The sequence below is a fragment of the Lissotriton vulgaris genome, unplaced genomic scaffold, assembly GCF_964263255.1.
Source record: "Lissotriton vulgaris unplaced genomic scaffold, aLisVul1.2 SCAFFOLD_650, whole genome shotgun sequence".
In the NCBI taxonomy this organism is placed as follows: domain Eukaryota; kingdom Metazoa; phylum Chordata; class Amphibia; order Caudata; family Salamandridae; genus Lissotriton; species Lissotriton vulgaris.
In genome coordinates this window covers 965,639-987,175 of record NW_028245951.1, presented here as the reverse complement: position 1 = coordinate 987,175, position 21,537 = coordinate 965,639, and the positions used below count along the sequence as shown (strand labels likewise).

General features: G+C 50.0%; 1 protein-coding gene across 1 annotated transcript in view; it reads left to right on the top strand.

The window, feature by feature from the left end:
• Window positions 1-21,537, top strand: part of LOC147666212 (serine/threonine-protein phosphatase 2A 55 kDa regulatory subunit B beta isoform) — a 64,583-nt gene that overhangs the window by 11,498 nt on the left and 31,548 nt on the right. The window contains exon 2 of the mRNA XM_086949209.1: window positions 8,438-8,602. Coding sequence (XP_086805335.1) covers window positions 8,438-8,602 — 165 coding nt within the window. The remainder of the gene's footprint in view (window positions 1-8,437; window positions 8,603-21,537) is intronic.

Here is a 21,537-nt window from a genome sequence, read left to right as displayed (position 1 = left end):
GGGCTGCGCCTTTCCTTCATACTCGGGATCTGCTAAGGGCTGGGCCCCTTGTGCTCAGCTTTACCAGCAAGATGCTGTATGCCATCAGTCCCATCAGCCTCAGGGTCAACAGGACAAACCATGGCCGACTGGTAGGAGCTCCCCGGAGGAGCTCCGAGCACTTGGGATCCCTCAAGTGGAATATCCCTGTTAGTGGCAGTCTTGGAAAAGAACAGATCCTATAAAAGTAACCGGAATCAATCTCACAGCATTTGAAGTTACTTGGGTAAGGATTGGGCAGTAATCGACGCTCACCTGGATATATCAATCAGAATGGACGACTAACTGGCCACCTTCACCGAAGCTGAGAGATTGGGGTCGATTCGGGATAACTCTTCACAGCCCACCTTCGTCCTCACAAACTCAGCCTCTACTCCCCGGTCGAGGTAATAGGCTACCCCAGCGAGATTGGAGCGGACCTCTGCTGCCACAAGACGGGGCACGACCTTTGGAATGACTGGAACAACAGGAGCAAAACCCCGACCCAGTGATATGGCGGAAGACACAGAACGGGGCTGCAGCCGACCTACGCTGTGGCGGAGGTAGGACCAGTCTATCCCTGGACGTGCCGGCAGACAAGGCTAGGCGTGGTGGGAACTAGCCCCTGCTGACCTCGTACTGGGTAGGGGATTGATTGCGGCGTGGCAGTGGTGCGGTTTGCTGGTTCGCCCGCACCACTGCAGTGGCTCCGCCGGGCATCGAGAGCTCCTCGCTCCTGGTCTCCAAGTCGGGCGAGGAGGCGGGCCCCTGAATGTAGCTGCCGGCTGCCCCCAAGCGAGTCAGGTGCCCCAGGCGGCAGTGCGACCATCCTGCCCATATCGCAGCTCAGATCCAGAGTCACGGGGGTCGGACAGACCGTGGGACAATCGCTGGATTCATCGGAGAAAGCCGCTGCTAGCCCCGCCCCCCCGGTTCGGGCCCATAACAACGCTGAGAGTGCAGAGATGTCCGATCTCCCTCTCTCTTTGTATTAAAATTTGGTGCTCAAGAATTTGCACGCAGAGAAACGAACAATTGGCCAAACAGCACATAACCAGCAAAGGGGGGCCCTGACCTAGCCTGCAGCCAGATCTTATCGATTAGACAACGACTACAGTGGTAACATCGTGGACACCTTATGGCCACTTGTACATAGTGTATTCTCTCTTCTGCTGTTTATAGCTTTATGCTAGCATTGCTGGCAACATCGTTTGGTCACAGATATCGCTTGGTCACAGATTGGCAAAATGACTGACCACAACAACAAGAGTGAATGGCCCTCCCCTGGTCACTATAATCAGTGGCTCTCTGAGGGGTGTCCAGACTACGCCACTGGAGCAGCGCACCGAGGGCCGCCCGGCTGCTGGTGCTTGGGCTCTGCTGCCTCTCAGGCTTGCCCTCGCGCCCGGGGGCTGCTGAGGCTGGAAAGACTGGGGGCAGCACGGGCTCTATGGGGGCCGCGGGGAGCTGTGCAGCGGTCAGTCAGCCCTGGCTGTGGATGCCCGGCTCTGGAGGGGGCTGTGCACGCGCTGCTGCTGTCCCGGCTCAGGCGCTGGTGGTGCTCGCGCTGCTGCGGTGCCTGGGCTGCGTGCTCTGCTGCTGTTTGGCGGGCTCTCCTGGGGGTGGGGGCTCTGCTGACCTGCACGACTTTGCCGCGCTTCGCGGTGCCTTGGACGGGTGAAATCCCGACTCCCTGCCAAGTCTCACGCTTCCCGCGTGAGACGCGATCGGCCCGGTCGGGTCTTGTAGAGCGGATGGCCCCCCTGGTCTACAGGACCCACTCGGGGGGGAACCACCGACCTCAGGGCTATCCAGGGGGAGGGAAGGCCCAAGGACCCAGCGCCGCCTCAGTCACGCGGGCGGGGGCTTCGTTTGCAGCCTGCTGGACCCGACCGCTAAAGGATTCCAGCGGGAGGGGCTGGAGCGCTCTCGCAGCGCGGAGCTGCAGGCAGGCAGAGAGACACAGAGCGGTGCGAGTCAGCGGGAAGGGGCAGCTCGCACCGCGGGGGATATCAAAAATACCTTGGCACTTGCAGGCAGGCTGGCAACCCCAAAACCAAGGGGGGAAACAAACGTTGCGGGCCCCGAGCCCGATGACATTTACAATGCAATGGTTTCGCCTTTGTTAAAGTTAGAGCTATTGGCATTGCTCTTGACATTATTTTTATTTATGTATTTTTTAACATAAATAAATGGCATTGTCATTTACAATGCCACTAGCTTTATCTCTCGCAAATGACACACACAGAGCCCCCCCCACACACACAGCCACACAAAGCTCCCCACACACACAGCCGCACAAAGCTCCCCACACACACAGCCGCACAAAGCTCCCCACACACACAGCCACACAAAGCTCCCCACACACACAGCCACACAAAGCTCCCCACACACACAGCCACACAAACCTCCCCACACACACAGCCACACAGAGCCCTCCACACACACCCACATGGCACAAGCAGGCAACAGGGGCACACTGAGGCACAAGCAGGCAACAGGGGCACACGGACGCACAAGCAGGCAACAGGGGCACACTGAGGCACAAGCAGGCAACAGGGGCACACGGAGGCACAAGCAGGCAACAGGGGCACACGGAGGCACAAGCAGGCAACAGGGGCACAAGCAGGCAACAAGGGCACACGGAGGCACAAGCAGGCAACAGGGGCACACGGAGGCACAAGCAGGCAACAGGGGCGCACAAGCAGGCAACAGGGGCACGAAAACTGAGGCACAAGCAGGCGACAGGGGCACACGGAGGCACAAGCAGGCAACAGGGGCACACGGAGGCACAAGCAGGCAACAGGGGCGCACAAGCAGGCAACAGGGGCACGAAAACTGAGGCACAAACAGGCGACAGGGGCACACGGAGGCACAAGCAGGCAACAGGGGCACACGGAGGCACAAGCAGGCAACAGGGTCAGGAAAACAAGCACAAGCAGGCAAAAGGGTCACAAGCAGGAATTGTAATTTAGACGGGGCTGAAGTGTAGAACGGTCAGTAGGGAAGTAGTGTGGCTGGTGCAGTGGTACCAAGTGGTACCAATTATTCTGCAATTGACACTTGCTTTATTCCCACCTTTCTGTTTACAGACTACACTCCGAGCTACTGTAGTGGCAGTATCCTCTGAGCTCGTGTCGCAGAGCTGCCAGGTGGCGCAATGTATATTCAAGAGCACGTATGGGCCCCTATGTATAATATAGTCTCGGCGTGAAAGCAGCAAAATACAAAAAATATGTATGATTACAGCTTTACAGATGAACAGCAGTAAAGATGCATGATTAGAAATAGTGAGTTTAAACTACTAGTGTGAACTTTTTGGGTGTGTTCCTGCCTAATCAAATATATGAAGAATGCTACCTTTTTTTACTGGATCTGTACTATAAATGTATTTAAATGTGTTTTATTGGAATACAAATAGCTTAATTAAATCCCTCCTTCAGAAACAAAAAGAGTAGCTTTGGGTTCAAAAAGAAGGTTGTGTGCTAAAGGTCACACTGTGTGACAGAGCTTGGGTATAGTAGTCGTTTTACAAAGTGCACTTAAGCCGAAGCTGGTTTAGCATTTACTGTATTTAAACTGCGATAGTAACTGGAAATATTGATTTATGCTAGAACGCTTCTTGAAGTTACTAAGGATATACGAACATAAAGTCGTATCTTTTCATAAAATGAATAACTCTACTTGGACAATATTTTATTGTGAGACACAAGTGCTGGTTTGAAAATATTTAAGGGGGTTAAGGAGACATGGATGCAGGAGTTATTAGGAATAAAGAGGGGGGTCAAGGTGGTCTGATCATGAGGGGCACAGAGACCTGGGTAGAGCGGTTTTGTTACAGACGGGTTAAAGCCTAAAGGTAGTCTGATTCAGTGGTACAAGAGGAAGAGTTGAGGCGGTCGGGCTAAATGAGCATGGTTTAAAAGGCCACATCGCAGGTCCGTCTGAAGTGATCTGTTGTTTGCAAGGGGGCTAAATGGGGGACTGTGTAAGGTGCCCGGTCTACTCATTGGGAGTATAAGGGAGTAAAGCGGGAGGGTTACAGACGGAATAAATGGGAGACTGATTAAGGATGTCTGCTACTACGGGGTTACGGCGACCTGGTTAAAATGACGTGGTTACAGACGGGCTGAACTGGGGTCGGATTATGATGATGGGGCCAGATGGGTGGAGGGTAGATGTCTGGGTGATATGTTCTGCATACATACGCGCCCCTGCACACTTACCTCTGGATAGCAGTCCTTGGCCAGCACCTGTAGCATGGCAGTCTTCCCACAATGCACGTCCCCCACGAGGACCAGCTTACACCTCACCACGGCGGGGGCCTGGGGGCTGCGCCTTTCCTTCATACTCGGGATCTGCTAAGGGCTGGGCCCCTTGTGCTCAGCTTTACCAGCAAGATGCTGTATGCCATCAGTCCCATCAGCCTCAGGGTCAACAGGACAAACCATGGCCGACTGGTAGGAGCTCCCCGGAGGAGCTCCGAGCACTTGGGATCCCTCAAGTGGAATATCCCTGTTAGTGGCAGTCTTGGAAAAGAACAGATCCTATAAAAGTAACCGGAATCAATCTCACAGCATTTGAAGTTACTTGGGTAAGGATTGGGCAGTAATCGACGCTCACCTGGATATATCAATCAGAATGGACGACTAACTGGCCACCTTCACCGAAGCTGAGAGATTGGGGTCGATTCGGGATAACTCTTCACAGCCCACCTTCGTCCTCACAAACTCAGCCTCTACTCCCCGGTCGAGGTAATAGGCTACCCCAGCGAGATTGGAGCGGACCTCTGCTGCCACAAGACGGGGCACGACCTTTGGAATGACTGGAACAACAGGAGCAAAACCCCGACCCAGTGATATGGCGGAAGACACAGAACGGGGCTGCAGCCGACCTACGCTGTGGCGGAGGTAGGACCAGTCTATCCCTGGACGTGCCGGCAGACAAGGCTAGGCGTGGTGGGAACTAGCCCCTGCTGACCTCGTACTGGGTAGGGGATTGATTGCGGCGTGGCAGTGGTGCGGTTTGCTGGTTCGCCCGCACCACTGCAGTGGCTCCGCCGGGCATCGAGAGCTCCTCGCTCCTGGTCTCCAAGTCGGGCGAGGAGGCGGGCCCCTGAATGTAGCTGCCGGCTGCCCCCAAGCGAGTCAGGTGCCCCAGGCGGCAGTGCGACCATCCTGCCCATATCGCAGCTCAGATCCAGAGTCACGGGGGTCGGACAGACCGTGGGACAATCGCTGGATTCATCGGAGAAAGCCGCTGCTAGCCCCGCCCCCCCGGTTCGGGCCCATAACAACGCTGAGAGTGCAGAGATGTCCGATCTCCCTCTCTCTTTGTATTAAAATTTGGTGCTCAAGAATTTGCACGCAGAGAAACGAACAATTGGCCAAACAGCACATAACCAGCAAAGGGGGGCCCTGACCTAGCCTGCAGCCAGATCTTATCGATTAGACAACGACTACAGTGGTAACATCGTGGACACCTTATGGCCACTTGTACATAGTGTATTCTCTCTTCTGCTGTTTATAGCTTTATGCTAGCATTGCTGGCAACATCGTTTGGTCACAGATATCGCTTGGTCACAGATTGGCAAAATGACTGACCACAACAACAAGAGTGAATGGCCCTCCCCTGGTCACTATAATCAGTGGCTCTCTGAGGGGTGTCCAGACTACGCCACTGGAGCAGCGCACCGAGGGCCGCCCGGCTGCTGGTGCTTGGGCTCTGCTGCCTCTCAGGCTTGCCCTCGCGCCCGGGGGCTGCTGAGGCTGGAAAGACTGGGGGCAGCACGGGCTCTATGGGGGCCGCGGGGAGCTGTGCAGCGGTCAGTCAGCCCTGGCTGTGGATGCCCGGCTCTGGAGGGGGCTGTGCACGCGCTGCTGCTGTCCCGGCTCAGGCGCTGGTGGTGCTCGCGCTGCTGCGGTGCCTGGGCTGCGTGCTCTGCTGCTGTTTGGCGGGCTCTCCTGGGGGTGGGGGCTCTGCTGACCTGCACGACTTTGCCGCGCTTCGCGGTGCCTTGGACGGGTGAAATCCCGACTCCCTGCCAAGTCTCACGCTTCCCGCGTGAGACGCGATCGGCCCGGTCGGGTCTTGTAGAGCGGATGGCCCCCCTGGTCTACAGGACCCACTCGGGGGGGAACCACCGACCTCAGGGCTATCCAGGGGGAGGGAAGGCCCAAGGACCCAGCGCCGCCTCAGTCACGCGGGCGGGGGCTTCGTTTGCAGCCTGCTGGACCCGACCGCTAAAGGATTCCAGCGGGAGGGGCTGGAGCGCTCTCGCAGCGCGGAGCTGCAGGCAGGCAGAGAGACACAGAGCGGTGCGAGTCAGCGGGAAGGGGCGGCTCGCACCGCGGGGGATATCAAAAATACCTTGGCACTTGCAGGCAGGCTGGCAACCCCAAAACCAAGGGGGGAAACAAACGTTGCGGGCCCCGAGCCCGATGATTGTCTCGGTGGCGGCTTTTCTCCGGGGACAGATGCGACACGGGGCAGGAGAGACGCAGAAGTGCCGGCAATGCCGGACCAGACACGGGGGCGTTCCCGGCGTCCCGTGACGTCGGCAAAAGCCAAAGAATGTCGGGAACGCCCCCGTGTCTGGTCCGGCATTGACGGACAGGCCCCTCGTCCAATGGCAAGGCTCCGTTTACGGAGCCAGCCAATCAACGACGAGGGCCGAACCAAGCCACACTATGCAACTCAACAGGATTTCGCCTGCGCCGAAAAGATGCGCAGAGCGCATCTTCGGCGAGGCGAAACCTAAAAATGTGTTCCATCCTTCGGCCTCCCCTTCCCCCCTCCTCACCACCCGGGACCGGTGGAAGCCGCTACTGGTTGACTGGAACATACTTTTTCAATATTTTAGTCAGGTCTCAAAAGGCACGCCAAACCTATTAGCTTTGGCAATGCTGGTTTACAAGCGCCAGCCAACAAACTTGGTTGAGCGAAGTTAATGAATCATCCCATTCACTTATAGGATATAAGGAGCTGTCTGCAGCTGTCCAATTTAATATGCTGTACTTCGGATCATTACCAAGGTTTTAAAAAGATGGCCAGAGTATTACATTTTATATTTAAAAAGTTAGAAGTATGCAGAGTCTATGGTCATACAGCAAGCTGGGAAATGGGCAGCTGTAATAGGTCTAGTGGGCATTATCTTCTTCATTTTGGTTGAATTTTCTTTACAAATTTCATTTTGTCCTTGTAAATGTTCCAATCATTTTTTTTCTTAGGGATTGTTTCCTACATGTCTATACATATTTAAAAACACTCAGACACATGTCTGCAATTTTTGAATGTATCACTTTACATTTCAAACCTACATGCTAACCAAGGCCCTCTTTTCTATGGAGGCACATATTAAATATCAAGAACCACATTTTAGGGGGAATGAGAATACTTCTCTTACACCCTAAGGGACTCCATCCCACTTTTCCCTTAACCCTCTATGAGTAATGAAAAGAGTCCAAAAGCCTGCCTTTTTCCACATCGCATAAGGAATGAATTGTGTACACATTCAGTGTTCCATACCACCTGCCTCTTCCTCTTTGATTCCTTATAAACAGTTGCAAAATAGCTCGATGTCACTAAATATGTTTCTGGGTTTTCACATAATAAACAAATGTATTCTGGGGGCCATAGTTCTGCAGGTGTGTGTAGCTTGCATTAATCCAGTCAAACTAACAAACCTGAAACAAATGATTTGCAAAAGAAATCGCTAGAACTGGAGCACTGTGTCCTTGGTGACAATGAGTGATCTGGTAGTCATACTATCAGCAGTGGCGGCTCACACAGGTAATGATGTGGGGGCGGAGAGGCGGGGCGGGGTAGGGGCTCGGTGGGGGGTAGTGGAGTTTGACATACGAAGGGACAGTGGAGTTCAAGTAAATAAAAGCACTTGCTTTGCACTCCACTGTCCCGTCGTATGTCAAACTCCACTACCCCCCCTCCCCCCCCCCCCACTCAGGAAGGAGAGCTCACCATAATAGATGAGGAGAGATGCTCCGGTGCAATATCTGAACCTAATTTTTTTATGAGTAGGGTATTGAGTGGCAAGGTGTGTGCTCCTAGCAAAAGTGCCAAATGCAAAAAACACATGCAAAAATCCAGCAGAAAAACCAGAATTAACAAAGAGCCGGGGACAGAATAGATGGGTCTACAGGATCTAGTGTTCATCGTGATCTTTGTTTCCATAACAATCTCATGTGGCGGCTCCAGTCAGTAGAAGATCTCAGTTTAGGTCCCAGAAGCTTTGGCACCTTCCAGTTTACCGCTCAGTGTTACGCACATAAACACAATAACTTCTATAATCTTCACCCAACCAATTTTCTCTTTTGTAGGTATTGAATCTGCAGCAGAGTTATTCTTAATTAGTAGGACAGCAACTGGAAAAGTGTATAAACCCTTAACTCGTTTGCGCCAGATATTGTAGACATCAAGCCTGCCAACATGGAAGAGTTGACAGAAGTGATCACGGCGGCCGAGTTCCACCCACACCACTGTAACACCTTTGCATACAGCAGCAGCAAAGGGACGATACGGCTCTGCGACATGCGATCCTCGGCCCTGTGCGACAGACACTCTAAATGTGAGTAGCTGTGGTAGAGTCTCTCTCTTCCTGATAAATCAGCATTTGCTGAATCTTATACTATTGTGCATGTAGGTTGCTTTGAAATGTAGTGAGAGTGGTAATGTAGATTGTGACTGTCATTGATATGGGAGTGAAGCTTTCTTATTACAAGCATGTTGGGCAGCGCTGTCAATGGTGACCCGGAGACTTACAATAGTATGTGCTTTTTATGGACTTCAAAAGCTACCTCCTTCAACTTGACCAAATTGTGTAACTCTGGGAAAATTCAGGTCTGGATTTTTCAATACATACTATAGCCATGTGTCTAGGAGTGCTAATATCCAGAACGCCTCTCCATATAACCCTTTAACCAAAATGTTGTAATGGGTATTTGAAACCTAGAGGTGAGCATTGTTTTATGGTCATCGCTGGGAGTGCACCTAGGGATGTTTTAGGGTTAAAACTGACCTGGGGCAAATCACTTCACATCTGGTTAGGCATGAAGGTTTATAACAACTGGATTATTTTTTTGAAATGGAATTAGGGTCCTTTTTTAATAGGGGATAGCCAAATGACCTTTTGTGTGAACTTATTCAAGAGTCCAAGGGGAATATGGGTCACTTAGCTCAGAATGTGACAATCAGAGCCCGTTACCACTGGTATCTGGGTTTTACCCTACCTAATTATGCCAAAAGTGAGAACCAAGTACAACCCTTCAGGATTTAATTCTCAGGGTAGAGAAGTTGATCAGTCTAAGGCTTACTCAGGGGGTGTGTTATCAGTTTAGAGACTCAGAACTCAACACATCGTCTATCAACAATCCAGTCAAAACTGTTGTTTAAAGAGGATAGTACTTTCCTTTTACACAAAACACTATACTGCACATAGAGTTTAAAGGACACTCCATACTACACCAGTATCTTATAGGTGTGTTACTGTATACCAGGTGAAAAGTCTAAGCTATTAGTCTAGGACAGAGCTTAATATGTATTATGCAAATGGACTTTTAGTCCTCTACAAGGATACTCGGAGGGGAATGTACTTGCAGTACACCCCAACCTGTGGAATGTGGCAAACCCCTTCATCCAGGATTTAGATAGGTTCAAGAGCCATAGGATAATGGCTCTCCACCCTTCCTGAATCGCAGTTGCACAATCGTGTGATGATCCTGATGTGCAGGCTGGCCCATAGTTTGTCATTGATCAATGGTCACTGCTATGCAAGAAGTTGTGCTCATTGCATGGCACACTAAGCAAAGATTGTCTGCTGTCTGCCCAGCCCAATGTTATCTCAATCTGCGGTGTGGGCGTCTATACTCGGCCAATGAGGTGAGCATCAGCTGGGCCAATACTGGCGGTGGAGCGACTGCTTTCAGTCTGGGGAGTATTGCTTTGCTGAAAATTTCTTGGACCCAGGCACAAGAACCCCCTGAAAGAAAAGAAATGACCTCACCCCTGGTGACGTCACTGGGAAATCACAACTAAGTGGTATCCTCTTCTGATAACACGTGATGTCTTCACCTTGGCACAGGTAAGTTACTTGAGAAAGCAAAGTGTGATCATGAGTCGATCAGCATATCACACTTGTAGCTAGGCACTAGCTTTTCTTTAGAAGTGGGATCACAATATCCAGAGCTAACCCATTCTCTGCTGCTAATATGGGTTTTTGTCTACTCCTTTTACATTTCCCGATCTGTCAGCTACGGCTTCTCCATTAAGGCGGAGGAGCATTGCCTCACTGCTCTGAGCAGTGCAAAAAGGAAAAATAAAATGAGAATGGCACCATATTATTATCATATTATTTTTCAGTACTGAGTCTGAGCCAGTCTACAGTGAGGTGGGGCCTGGCGATCGTGACGAGCAGGGGGGGAGGAGTGGTGGGCACCATAAGTGAGCATGTCGGTTTGGTCGTCCGTCTTAGGACAGCCAAACCGACATGCTCATTTAGCATTTCTCCATCCGGTTGTGCTGCATAGCCAGGTGGAGAACAGAACCAGGCACTGTCTGAGCAGCAAACTGGGCTACTCAGACCAATCATGACGCTGCTGTTATGCTGGATATACCGTTACCAGCATGACAGCAGCGTCATGATTGGCTAAGGGGAGTCTGGGAGCCTGTGTGCTGCCGAGAGTTGACAGGAACAGAAGACGATGGAGGAGAGGCTGCAGACTGCAGGTATGTCATTTTTTTTCTTTTTTTCATCCTCCAAATCCCCCACTGACTCACCACTTCTGTACAACAGCAGTTGCCACTGCGATCTGTCTCTTTTTCCTGCCTTTCCTGTTATTCTTTCTTATTTCCCAGTCCTTTCTCTTCGCCTTTCTTCCTCTTCCTGGTCGACTAACTTGATTTTGTCCCCATCAAAGTCCCTAAATATTTCCTCCTGGTATTACAAGGCACACCCAGGGAAGTGATGCGGCAGTTGAAACTCAACTGACAATTGAACAGCAATCAAAAAACCAATGCCTAGCCAGTGTTTTTGCCTAAAAACAAAACGTGTTGTACGTTTATACACATCAGAATACTCATGTAAATTCCAGAGGGCAGGATAGGATAGGATATAGTTTTGTAGAGCGCTCGAATGCCGAGGCATCCTGGCGCTAAGAAGTGAGATAGGGGAATCGTAGCGTCTAAGGCTAATTTTTAAAGAGGTGGAAACAGCCATGTTTATAGTGCCTTCCTGAACAGTAGCCTATTAGACATTAGTCTCATGGAGATGGGCAACTGATTCCACAGTTTGACTGTGCAGTATCACCAACTCCTGCCTCCTCGTCTGGCTTTACGGATCTTAGAAATACAGATGAAATCTGCGTCAGTAGATCTAAGGTTTCTGGCGGGGATATATGCCAAGAGAAGAGATTCTGAAAATTGTCCGCCCCTCCGGCGAATACTCCCTTATGGACCAAGCATAGGTCTTTGAACTCCGTCCTTTGGTGGATCGGGAACCAATGCAATGACCTAATAGCAGCAGAAGTGGAATCTCCTCCAGGAATGTTTAACAAAAGCCAAGCAGCAGCATTTTGTATCGATTGCAGTTTTAACCTCTGAGCTTTATCGATGCCTATAAAAAGCGCATCGCAGTAATCCAGCCGCAAGAGGATAAGGGCAGCCACCACTGATTTCTTTAGATCTTGGGGGATAAAAGGGAATATCTTCCTAAGAAGCTTCAGTACGAAGAAGCAGGAAGAAGTTAAACTGTTAATCTGACCCACAAAGTTAAGCTGGTCATCAAAGATAACCCCAAGGTTCTTGACTTTATTAGACGGAACAGGACATTGGCCTGCTTCTGTCGGCCACCATGTAGAGTTACATATGGATGGCCCATTGCCAAACTCCATAACCTCGGTCTTATCACTATTGATCTTGAGATAGTTAAGACGCATCAATCTCATGATATGAGTCAGGCAGGTATGGAAATTGACAGCCATGGCCTCAGACTGTTTGGATACAGAGATGACAATCTGTGAGTCGTCTGCATAAGAAACCAACGAAAAACCATACTCTCTGATTAGTGCAGCAAGTGGAGTGACGTATACATTGAACAGTGTGGGTGACAGTGCAGAACCCTGCGGCACTCCACATGGTATGATTCAGATTGCAGATATAACACCAGTACCATAAATATGGGTCACTGTGTGGTTGGAGGAAACCACCTCTGCTATTTAAATAGAACAGAATAATAGAGTCTATTCAATGATGTGCAAAAGTATGTTTAGCCCTGTAAAGGGAACCCCAGGGGAAGAATCTGTTTGTGTGGTACCCAGCATCTCATGTTCTGTCTTATCCCTTTATCTTGAAATTTAATACGTTCAAATCCAGTGGGGTAATTGATGACCGTCCTTGCAGGATCACAGTTGCACAGTACCTGTTTTATGTCCTTGGTGATATTCATGATCTTCAGGCAGGGCATGGTCATGTCAGTGATTTGCTGGCTGTGCTGCTTAAGGTGGTGTGCTCCTTCCATGGCCCATTAAGTGGGGATCATCTGCTCCTCTCCCATAACAAGGCCAAGATGATTGTGGTCCACAGTGTGGGTGCCTGTGAACCCCGGGTCAGATAAGATTGGGCTGTGCTGGAATGGATGTGAACATGTTGCGCTGTTCGCATCTGATATATCTTTTTTAGAAGGATCTTATAAGCAATAAGGGCAGTAGGAGGGAAGAGGCAACACAACAATTAAAAAAAAAGGAGCAAAACGACGAGAAGAAGAAAAAAAAGTACCTCAATCACAGCGCCATTAGTGGAAGGACCTTAATCAAGATGAAGGAATCTGTACTCGGCCTATACTCCAGAATAGGAAAAAGAGAAAGTGAAGCCGGCACACGCTTTCCAATTAAGAGGCAGAAAGTAAGATTGGCAATGATAAGCAATGGGTGGACTCTAAGCCTCTGGTATGCCATATCTTTCGCAAGTGAGAGCACAGGAAGAATCTTAGGAGTAGCTGTGCGTGTTACAAAACCAAACATTAATTCAGGCGCGACCTAAAGAAAGAGAGGCTTTCCCCCCAAACTGTTAACCTAGCTAGGGGGCAGAGGGGTAGTAGGGGTAATGGCTTCTCAACTCGCCCTAATCCACAAGTCTTGGCCACTGTTGAACATCCCCTTCATTCTCGAAGCATCACAGATCACTCAAAGCAACACCACTTTGTGTTCTGAATTCTGTCTCCCTCATACTTCTTGTCCTCCTCCATGGGCTCTGAGGCAGCTGCTGTATGCAGGGGCGGCACCTCCTCAGGAGCGGAGTAGCATCGCCCCACCTGCTGCGAGCGCAGCAGGCAAACACAAACAGATGAAATGGCATTTCAATGCCATTTTATTTATGTGCCACCACACAGCTTGCGCAGTGTACAGCACGAGGGTGGGGGCGGGGCTGAATCCTGCCATTGCAGGAATTACATCACTGGTCTACAGTGTGCATGACACATTGGCCGGCACTCTACAGCCATCGTATCCTACATGCGCAGTGTAGACCCAGCAATCCAAAGGCAGTGAGCTGTCGTGCTGCAGCTCGAGTTTATAGTGAGTAGCACCTTCGCGCCTCGCCATTTGTTATTGAAGGCAGCCGCCACTGACTGCACGTATGGCGATGTAAAAAATCACAAGCTACTGATGATAAAGCATAGCTTAACAACTGGTTTTATGCCCCACAAATGGGATTGCAGGCTTCCATTAACGCTGTGTATCTGTCTTCTTGTACAGAGTCATATTGGCGCCGATTTGTTCCACTCATGCAAGCAGATCTAACTGAAGAGCAGGCCTTCTGCACTATCCAACCAGAGTCCAGGACTGCCTCCTTACTCCTAGGTGTCAGTACAGAGATAAAAGTGCAGCTCTTCCAGGAGCTGCTCACTTGTCATCTTTAATGGTCTTTGTGATTCCTATGACCCACCCATGCCCAACATAAGAGATGCAACTCTTTGTTCTACGTCAATAGAAACACTTTTGTATATGCATAGACACCACATTTAGGAAGTTATAATAGGAAACGTAATCAAGACAAGTTAACAAAGGAAAATACAATGTATTCCATGGCATAATCTGAAAATGTGTTTACATATGCATTGACATTATGCATATCTTACTTTATCATCTTTATTTCGACAACATTTGTCATAAAAGAGTCACATTACAATCCACAATTATGCATATCATTTTGAGACCAACCCAGCATAAGGAGTAGAAGCAATCCAGTGTCTTCCGCCAGCTGTTTTTAATGTGGCTGCGTTTGTGGTGTTATTCGCCATGGGGACTTATTATTGGGCGTGCTTTGACAGATGTGTTTCCGTGGTATGTCAGCTTGTGATGTTTGTACATTATTAGCAGACGCAGCGCGCGCCCGTCACTTGCTCATCATCTGCCCTTCATCAAGGTTTGTTGATAGGTCAGATGCCCACTTGGGAAGATATTGACCTTTGTCAAGCGGACACGTTTGACTTCTGGGTGGAGACCGCATCCGAATGAAGTCCCTCCAGTTCACATTAATGACACCATGCCACCCGCCGCTTGTGCCACAGTATTTTAATGCATGAGGGGGCAGCACTCGTTTTTGAGGCCAGACAGGGATGTGGCCCAGTGTAGCCAACAGTTACGTAGTTTAAGTTTCAGGGAAGTTTCAGTGGAGAGGTGTGGCTCACTGGTTAGAGGCGGCAGACCTGTAAGCAGAGAACGGCCCGGGACGAGGGTTCAATTCCTGACGTGGCAGGGTCGTGGACCAGGGGTCAACGGACACGATAATTCTCGCCTCAGTGCCTACTCTAACCTGGGAACACACTCGGTAACTCTGGGCATTAAGCTTGCCTCATCTCTACAACGGCCCCCCACAGACGCCAGGGATGCCTGGTTTCACCCTGGAGATACCCAGTAGGGACCATCTCACAGGGAAAACCAGGACAGGTTCCCCAGCGGTCTGCAGCGCCAGGACACTCAGTTAGAGTAACAGTGCGCTTTACAAATATCCCACAACAGGGAAGAGATTATAGGAGATTATAAAACATTGGAAACACAAATATGTGAAATTCACAATCGAAAAGTGACTGAGCATGCTAGACTTACATCAAACATTTATTACAAGGAACGAAACGTGGATTTCTTCTAAAAAAATATAAAACAATAATATTTAACACACTGAAAATGTATTTCACTTATACATTTCTGACCATTCCTGAAATGTTCCCAAATGTCCTAAAACATAGGCCCTCATCCCATTCTTTTGTATAATTTTTTCTCCAAGCCAATCATTTTTTTAACGTAGCCATTCAAAGAACGAACATGGCTCTTCGTCTCTGAGAGGTGTGAGCGCCCTACTAGGGAGCAAAAGAGAATCCAGTCCCAAACAAAGGAGTTCATCTTCACTAAAAAGATTTGACAATGACCAAGCAGAGCAACTAAAATTAGGAGCTCAGATAAAGTACAAAGCCACAAATTGCCTGAGCGGGATAAAGGTAAGCTCGGCGGTGTTTCTGTCATGTTTGGTTCGCACTGGTTCCCATGCCTGGTCCTTCCCACAGAGAAACTCAACAGATTTCCCATAGGATTCCTTACAGAAGATCACTGATCTCTTGGGTAAATGTCCCAGTTACCCTAAAACCCTGATTCTACTCTGAGCTTGGAAGGAAAGTGTGAGGTTTGCATCAGGCCATTGCTTCCGTAAGGCCAGGAGGAGTTGGCGGAGTCAGCCATATGGAAAGCAGGCTACTATGCCAGTGCTTGCTGTGGTGAGACATCCACCTTCTAAGGACTTGGTGCAAGCTTCAAGAGGGCTTTAATTATTGAGTGCGGTAATGTACTACCAAAGAGCAGAGTTTACGACCACTGGTTTAAAGAGGTGTGTCCTCTCTGGGACTAGATCACCGGGTTTTTAAGCTCTCTCTCTCTACCTACTGAGTCAAGGATTGGAACATTTTGTAGTAGGTCCGAGTTGTTTATATTTGTTAATAGGCATCACAAAAGCTTAGGAAAGCTTCCCTTGCCCTAGCTGTTTATCCGATTTCTGACATAAGTTTCCCATTCTGGACTCCTGATGTACACCTCACGACGATTCAGATTAAAGCGTGACTCCTTTTTTGTTGTTGTTCGTGAGGCTAAACATCTCCGTCACTTCCCTTTGTTCCTTGGGGGCTCTATCCTCCCGCCTTCACTGCCTCCCCCCACAGACCAAGTAAGCAAGATCAATCTGACCTCCCCTCTGACATTTCATATTGATTTACCCAACCCTCCTGAAATCACTAGCTTCACGCCACCAGACGCGGGCACCTCGATTCTGACAGTTCATCAAAGTTCAAATGAAGAGTTGTGTTGACTTTCATGGATGAGTCCTCGGAGGCTGACATTTAATAACGTCAGCAGTAGAAATGCAAAGGGCATCCCAGAGGGTGACTCTATGCTCAGATGTTCGTGGTAGAGTTGACGGCTCGCTCACCTCTAGGTCGCCAGCTCAAATTTGATTCTATATGGCGGCGGACAAGACATTTGGCATCAGGTGAGCTAATGGCTGCCTTTGGAGGCAAGATGGAGGCATAAGGCCACTCTTACTCCGTACTCAGAATATGCTGAATCAATTGGCCGTGGACTACTGACTGTTGTAGGTGGTGCTCTTAAAACCAACGCCTATGATGGAAAGGCCACATTCGAGGAGTAAGGAGAATGTTCTTAGCATCAGTAGTGCAGGACATATGTAGTTGATGCCAGAAAGGTCTCACTTCCCATTGGAGGCTTTGTACTGTCTTTGCACGTGATTTCTTGTCACCCATTGGACACTGGAGGTCTCCGCTCTTGGCACCCAGGTTCCCCCAGGCTGCATTGTTGACGGCTGTTTCTATTTCTGAAGCACGAAGTGTGTTATGGGAAATGCTTTGATAATAAATTGCGTGTCTCCACATCGAATTTCTGGCTGACGAGTTGTATGTATGGAAAATGGAAACAGGCATGGGGAAGGGCTGATGACTTTTCCCAGCAGGCGCCAGGGACTCCCGCCCGCATATTGGAAATCACGCCAGTCTCCAGCGATTATGCAGATCGTGTGGAATGCGCTAATACGGTCACGCCTTTAGATATAGTCCATCTCAGCGTCCCCTTCGATTACTCTCGCTTAATACCGGCAAAGCGAAGACGTTGTCAACACTCCACACACCAATAAAAATAAATAAATGTGGGTTTCGTTTAGGAAAATCGTGCCTTAGCAGTTTTAATAAACAGCTTTTTTAGAAACATGAGAAATATAAAAATCCATTTTGTCAGGGTCGGCAAAACGCTCTATTTCTGACTTTGCAATGTTCTGATCTGACATGCTGAGGCTATGCATTAGCAATGTGAACATTTTGGACGAAAATAAGTGCCCCTCGAATATGCTGGAAAGCTATGTCTTACATAGGAAGATACGTAACCTAGCAACCGACTTTTACATGATTAGCAAGCGACGAAACCTGGGATAAGTGTTGTGATACATTTTGCTGATGCCCTTCAGTTTCGCGGTTTTCAAGATTTTTATCAAAATCATGTCCTCGAATTTACAGTTTGCCACTTTGAAGTATTTAAAACAAGCATTTGCAATGCAATAGATCTTGCATTTTCAAAAGTTTAAGCCATTGGCAGGGCCAAGCGAAACCGGCCCTGGCAAACTGCTCAGCCGAGCAAAGGCATTCTGCAAGTTTTGTCAAGATTGTACCTCTGTGTTTTTTCAAGGCAGAGCTACATTTGTGGAGTTTTTCAGACCAGTGTAAGTTTTCCATATGTTTTTCACAAGGGTACATGTCAGTTATTTTCAAGGCAGAAGTGCTCGGCTGCATAATTCTTTTTTTTCTAATTGGACCACCTCTCTGCACAGTGGTTCAAAGTCGGAGTACCTATGGATGCTTCAATTACTTACCGGTAATTGCATTACTCTGAGTCCTACTCCCTCGCTTCCCTTACTTACAAAATTGAGGCATCCCTGCCTCACCAGACACCCGTACCCACGTGATTTGTCACAATGGGAATATATATAGCCCCCAGCCCCCTCATACCTCCTGTAATACCACACAGATCGAAACCATACCAAAAGGTTGGCCTGGACCATCAGGGAGGGAGGGAGGGATGTAAGTAAGGGAAGCGAGGGAGTAGGACTCAGAGTAATGCAATTACCGGTAAGTAATTGAAGCATTACCTCATCGTCCCTCCCTCGCTTCCCTTCCTTACAAAATTGAGATGTACAAAGCCAAACAGGACAACCAAAGAAGGTATGCAAAAAACAGGTTTATTAAAAAACACAGAAGACCAGGGGAAAAACCACTATTCAGGAATCATAGTGGAAAGAACCCTGTGTCCAAACACATCAGCACAGTCAACCTCCTGGCCAATCCTGTAATGAGAGGCAAAGGTCAGCGGGGAAGCCCAGGTGGCAGCCCGGCAGATCTCTGAAATGGAAGCCCCTTGGACCTCCGCACAGGAAGCAGCCATGGAGCGAGTGGAACAACCCTGAACCCCCAAAGGAGAAAGGTGCCCCCCCTCTTTGTACGCCAAATAAATCAGAGAACGAACCCAACGACTCAAGGAAGGAGTAGAAGGACGCAAACCCCTATTCACAGGACCAAAATTAACAAAAAGGGAATCTGAGAGACGGAAAGGAGCGACCCGCTCCAAATAGACCAGGAGAGCCCTCCTAACATCCAAAGAGTGAAGCCGCACCTCAGACTCAGAGGACGGGGAACCAAAAAAGGAAGGAAGAACCAACTCCTGATCCCTGTGGAATTGAGAGTCCACCTTAGGACGAAAGCAAAGAATAGGTCGCAACACGATCCTGTCATCAAAAACCCGACAAAAAGGGTGTTTGGAAGAAAGAGCACCCAGTTCACTCAGGCGGCGAGCAGACGAAATGGCCACCAAAAAGAAGGTTTTGAAGGACAACAGGCGCAGATCCACAGAAACCAACGGCTCAAAGGGAGATGACATCAAGGCGTCCAAGACCAGAGAAAGATCCCAGGTCGGGAAATGCCGCCGAGGGGCAGGAAGAACGTTACTCAAACCCTTAAAAAGGCGACTGACCAACCCCTCAGAATCCGAGAGATTGCCCCAAGAGCTCCTAAATGCCCTAATTGCAGCCCACAACAAACGAAGGGAAGACACCTTCAAGCCCAAGGAAGCACCCTCCTGAAGAAACAGCATCACCTCAAACAAAGAAGAGGAAGAGGGGTCCAAGCCTTTGACAAGACACCACCGACTGAAAGAACGCCAGTGCCGTAGGTAAGACTTGTTGGTCGAAGTGCGTCTAGCCGCCTGCAGAGTAGAGGTCAAACCAGCCGGAACCCCACGTCGCAGAAGACCTAGGCGTTCAACCTCCAGGCCGCCAAGCGCATCCGGCCCAGAACATCCTGTTGAAACGCCGGGAAGACCAAAGGGGGAGGAGACAGAGGCAGCAACCACTCCACCTCCGACCTCAACTCCACCAGGAGAGGAAACCAGGAGGCACGAGGCCACGCCGGAGCCACCAGAATCACAGAAGCCCCCGAGGACCGGACCCTCAGCAGGAAGCGGAGAAGAAGGGGGAAAGGAGGAAACGCATACAGAAGCCCGCGGGGCCAAGGGCAAGAGAGAGCATCCACCGCCCAGGCCGACCCCTCACGACAGCGGGAGACAAACCGGGACACCAAGGCATTTCCCACATCCGCAAAGAGGTCCACCACCGGAACACCCCAACGCAACGTCAGAGCCACAAACAACTCCCGACGAAGGCAGAAATCCACAGACGATGGAATGGCCCTGCTGAGGGCATCCGCCCGGGAATTGGACACTCCCCGAATATGGATCGCCGAGAGAGCCAACAGATGAGATTCCGCCCAAACAAACAACCGCCTCGCCACCAGGGCCAGAGAAGAGGACCTCGTCCCCCCCTGCCTGTTGACGTAAGCCATGGCCGTGACGTTGTCCGTCCTGACCAGGACCACGGAACCCAGCAGAAACTGGGAGAAGGCCAACAGAGCCAGACGGACAGCCTCCAACTCCCTCCAGTTCGATGACATCCTGCTCTGAGCGGGAGACCAGAAGCCCCTGGACTGATGAACCCCCAGCCAGGCCCCCCAACCCGAGAGGCTGGCATCGGTCGTCACCACAACCGGAGCCGGAGGAGAGAGAGAGACACCCTTCAGCAAATGATCCCGAACCAGCCACCAACGCAGAGAAGACCTGATCTGAGGGGAAACCGGGATCGGAGAAGAGAGGGGAAGGCAATGGGGAGACCAATGCGCCAGAACATGAGCCAACAGTGTGTGTAAATGAAATCTGGCCCAAGGAACCAGAAACACCGTGGCAGCCATATCCCCCTGAACCTGCAGCCAACGTGCCGCCACCTGCACCGGACCGGACAGCAGAGACAGGATGTGAGACTGAATCTTGACCACCCGAGCCTCGGGCAGAGTGACCACTCCCAAACCTGTCCAAAACCTGGCCCCAATGAAGAGACGATCCTGGGAAGGAACTGTTAAAAAGGGTTCCAAAAGACAACCGGTAACCAAAGACCCTTTTATGTTGCCCGGCGGTATCGCCTCTATGACCCACCAATATTAATCAATGAAGAAGCAGGCGCTGGAGACTGGAAGGCGGGAAACGAGGATTTTATTCTCTCCGGAGGAGAACACATCAATTCAGACAGCAAGTATCGTCACGAGGTGCTCTCTCCACATCTCTGAGGCCGGGCCTCTTATACTAGAGTTTACAACCTTTATTGCACATAACACATTCTCGTAATATTTTAATACTTGAAAGAACATCCTCGGAATCTCCCCTTCAGATCCGTTCCCACATACATTTACAGTTGGATTCCCCACCCCGGTCACAACAGGTGATGTTTGTCGCACAGCAGGGCATTCCGCCGATTCACGGAATGCATGGGGTTTGGTCGGATCTCATGGGGTGGGGGCTTTGATCGGTTCGGGGGTCTTTTGATGGGGAGGGGAAACTTCCTACTGTACGAGGTAATAAACAGTATCCGCAGAGCCAGGTGGCGGCCTGGGAACAGGGAAGACAAACGGGGACACAGGAAAAGGGGGTTTGCATCAAAAGGGTTTGAGGCCATGAAAGGAATGAAGGGAGGTGTCGCGCTGGGAACAGGATGGGATTCCGTGGTGAAGCTGCGCTGAAGAGGGGTTTATGACCCAAGGCATGAGAGAGCGGGGGGGTTGTCAGCGTGCGGGGGAATGCTTGCGAGGTTAAGAGAGAGAGAGAGATGCGCTGGCTATTAGCGAGGGGGAGGGAGGCCATGGTGCTCAAAATGGCTGCCGCTTACGCGCACGAATGGGCCTGGAAAGGGGGCAAGATGGCGCCGATAATGTTGACGTTTTGCAGTCTAATCTTTAACAGTCCTCCCTTTTCAACATATCTTAGCCAACTTGCTTACTCAATGTCAATCTTCATCAAATTCCTAACCTCGGCATCATATATTGCTCTCATACGTTCGTTTTCAAAGTCCACAGTCTTAGGGCAAATA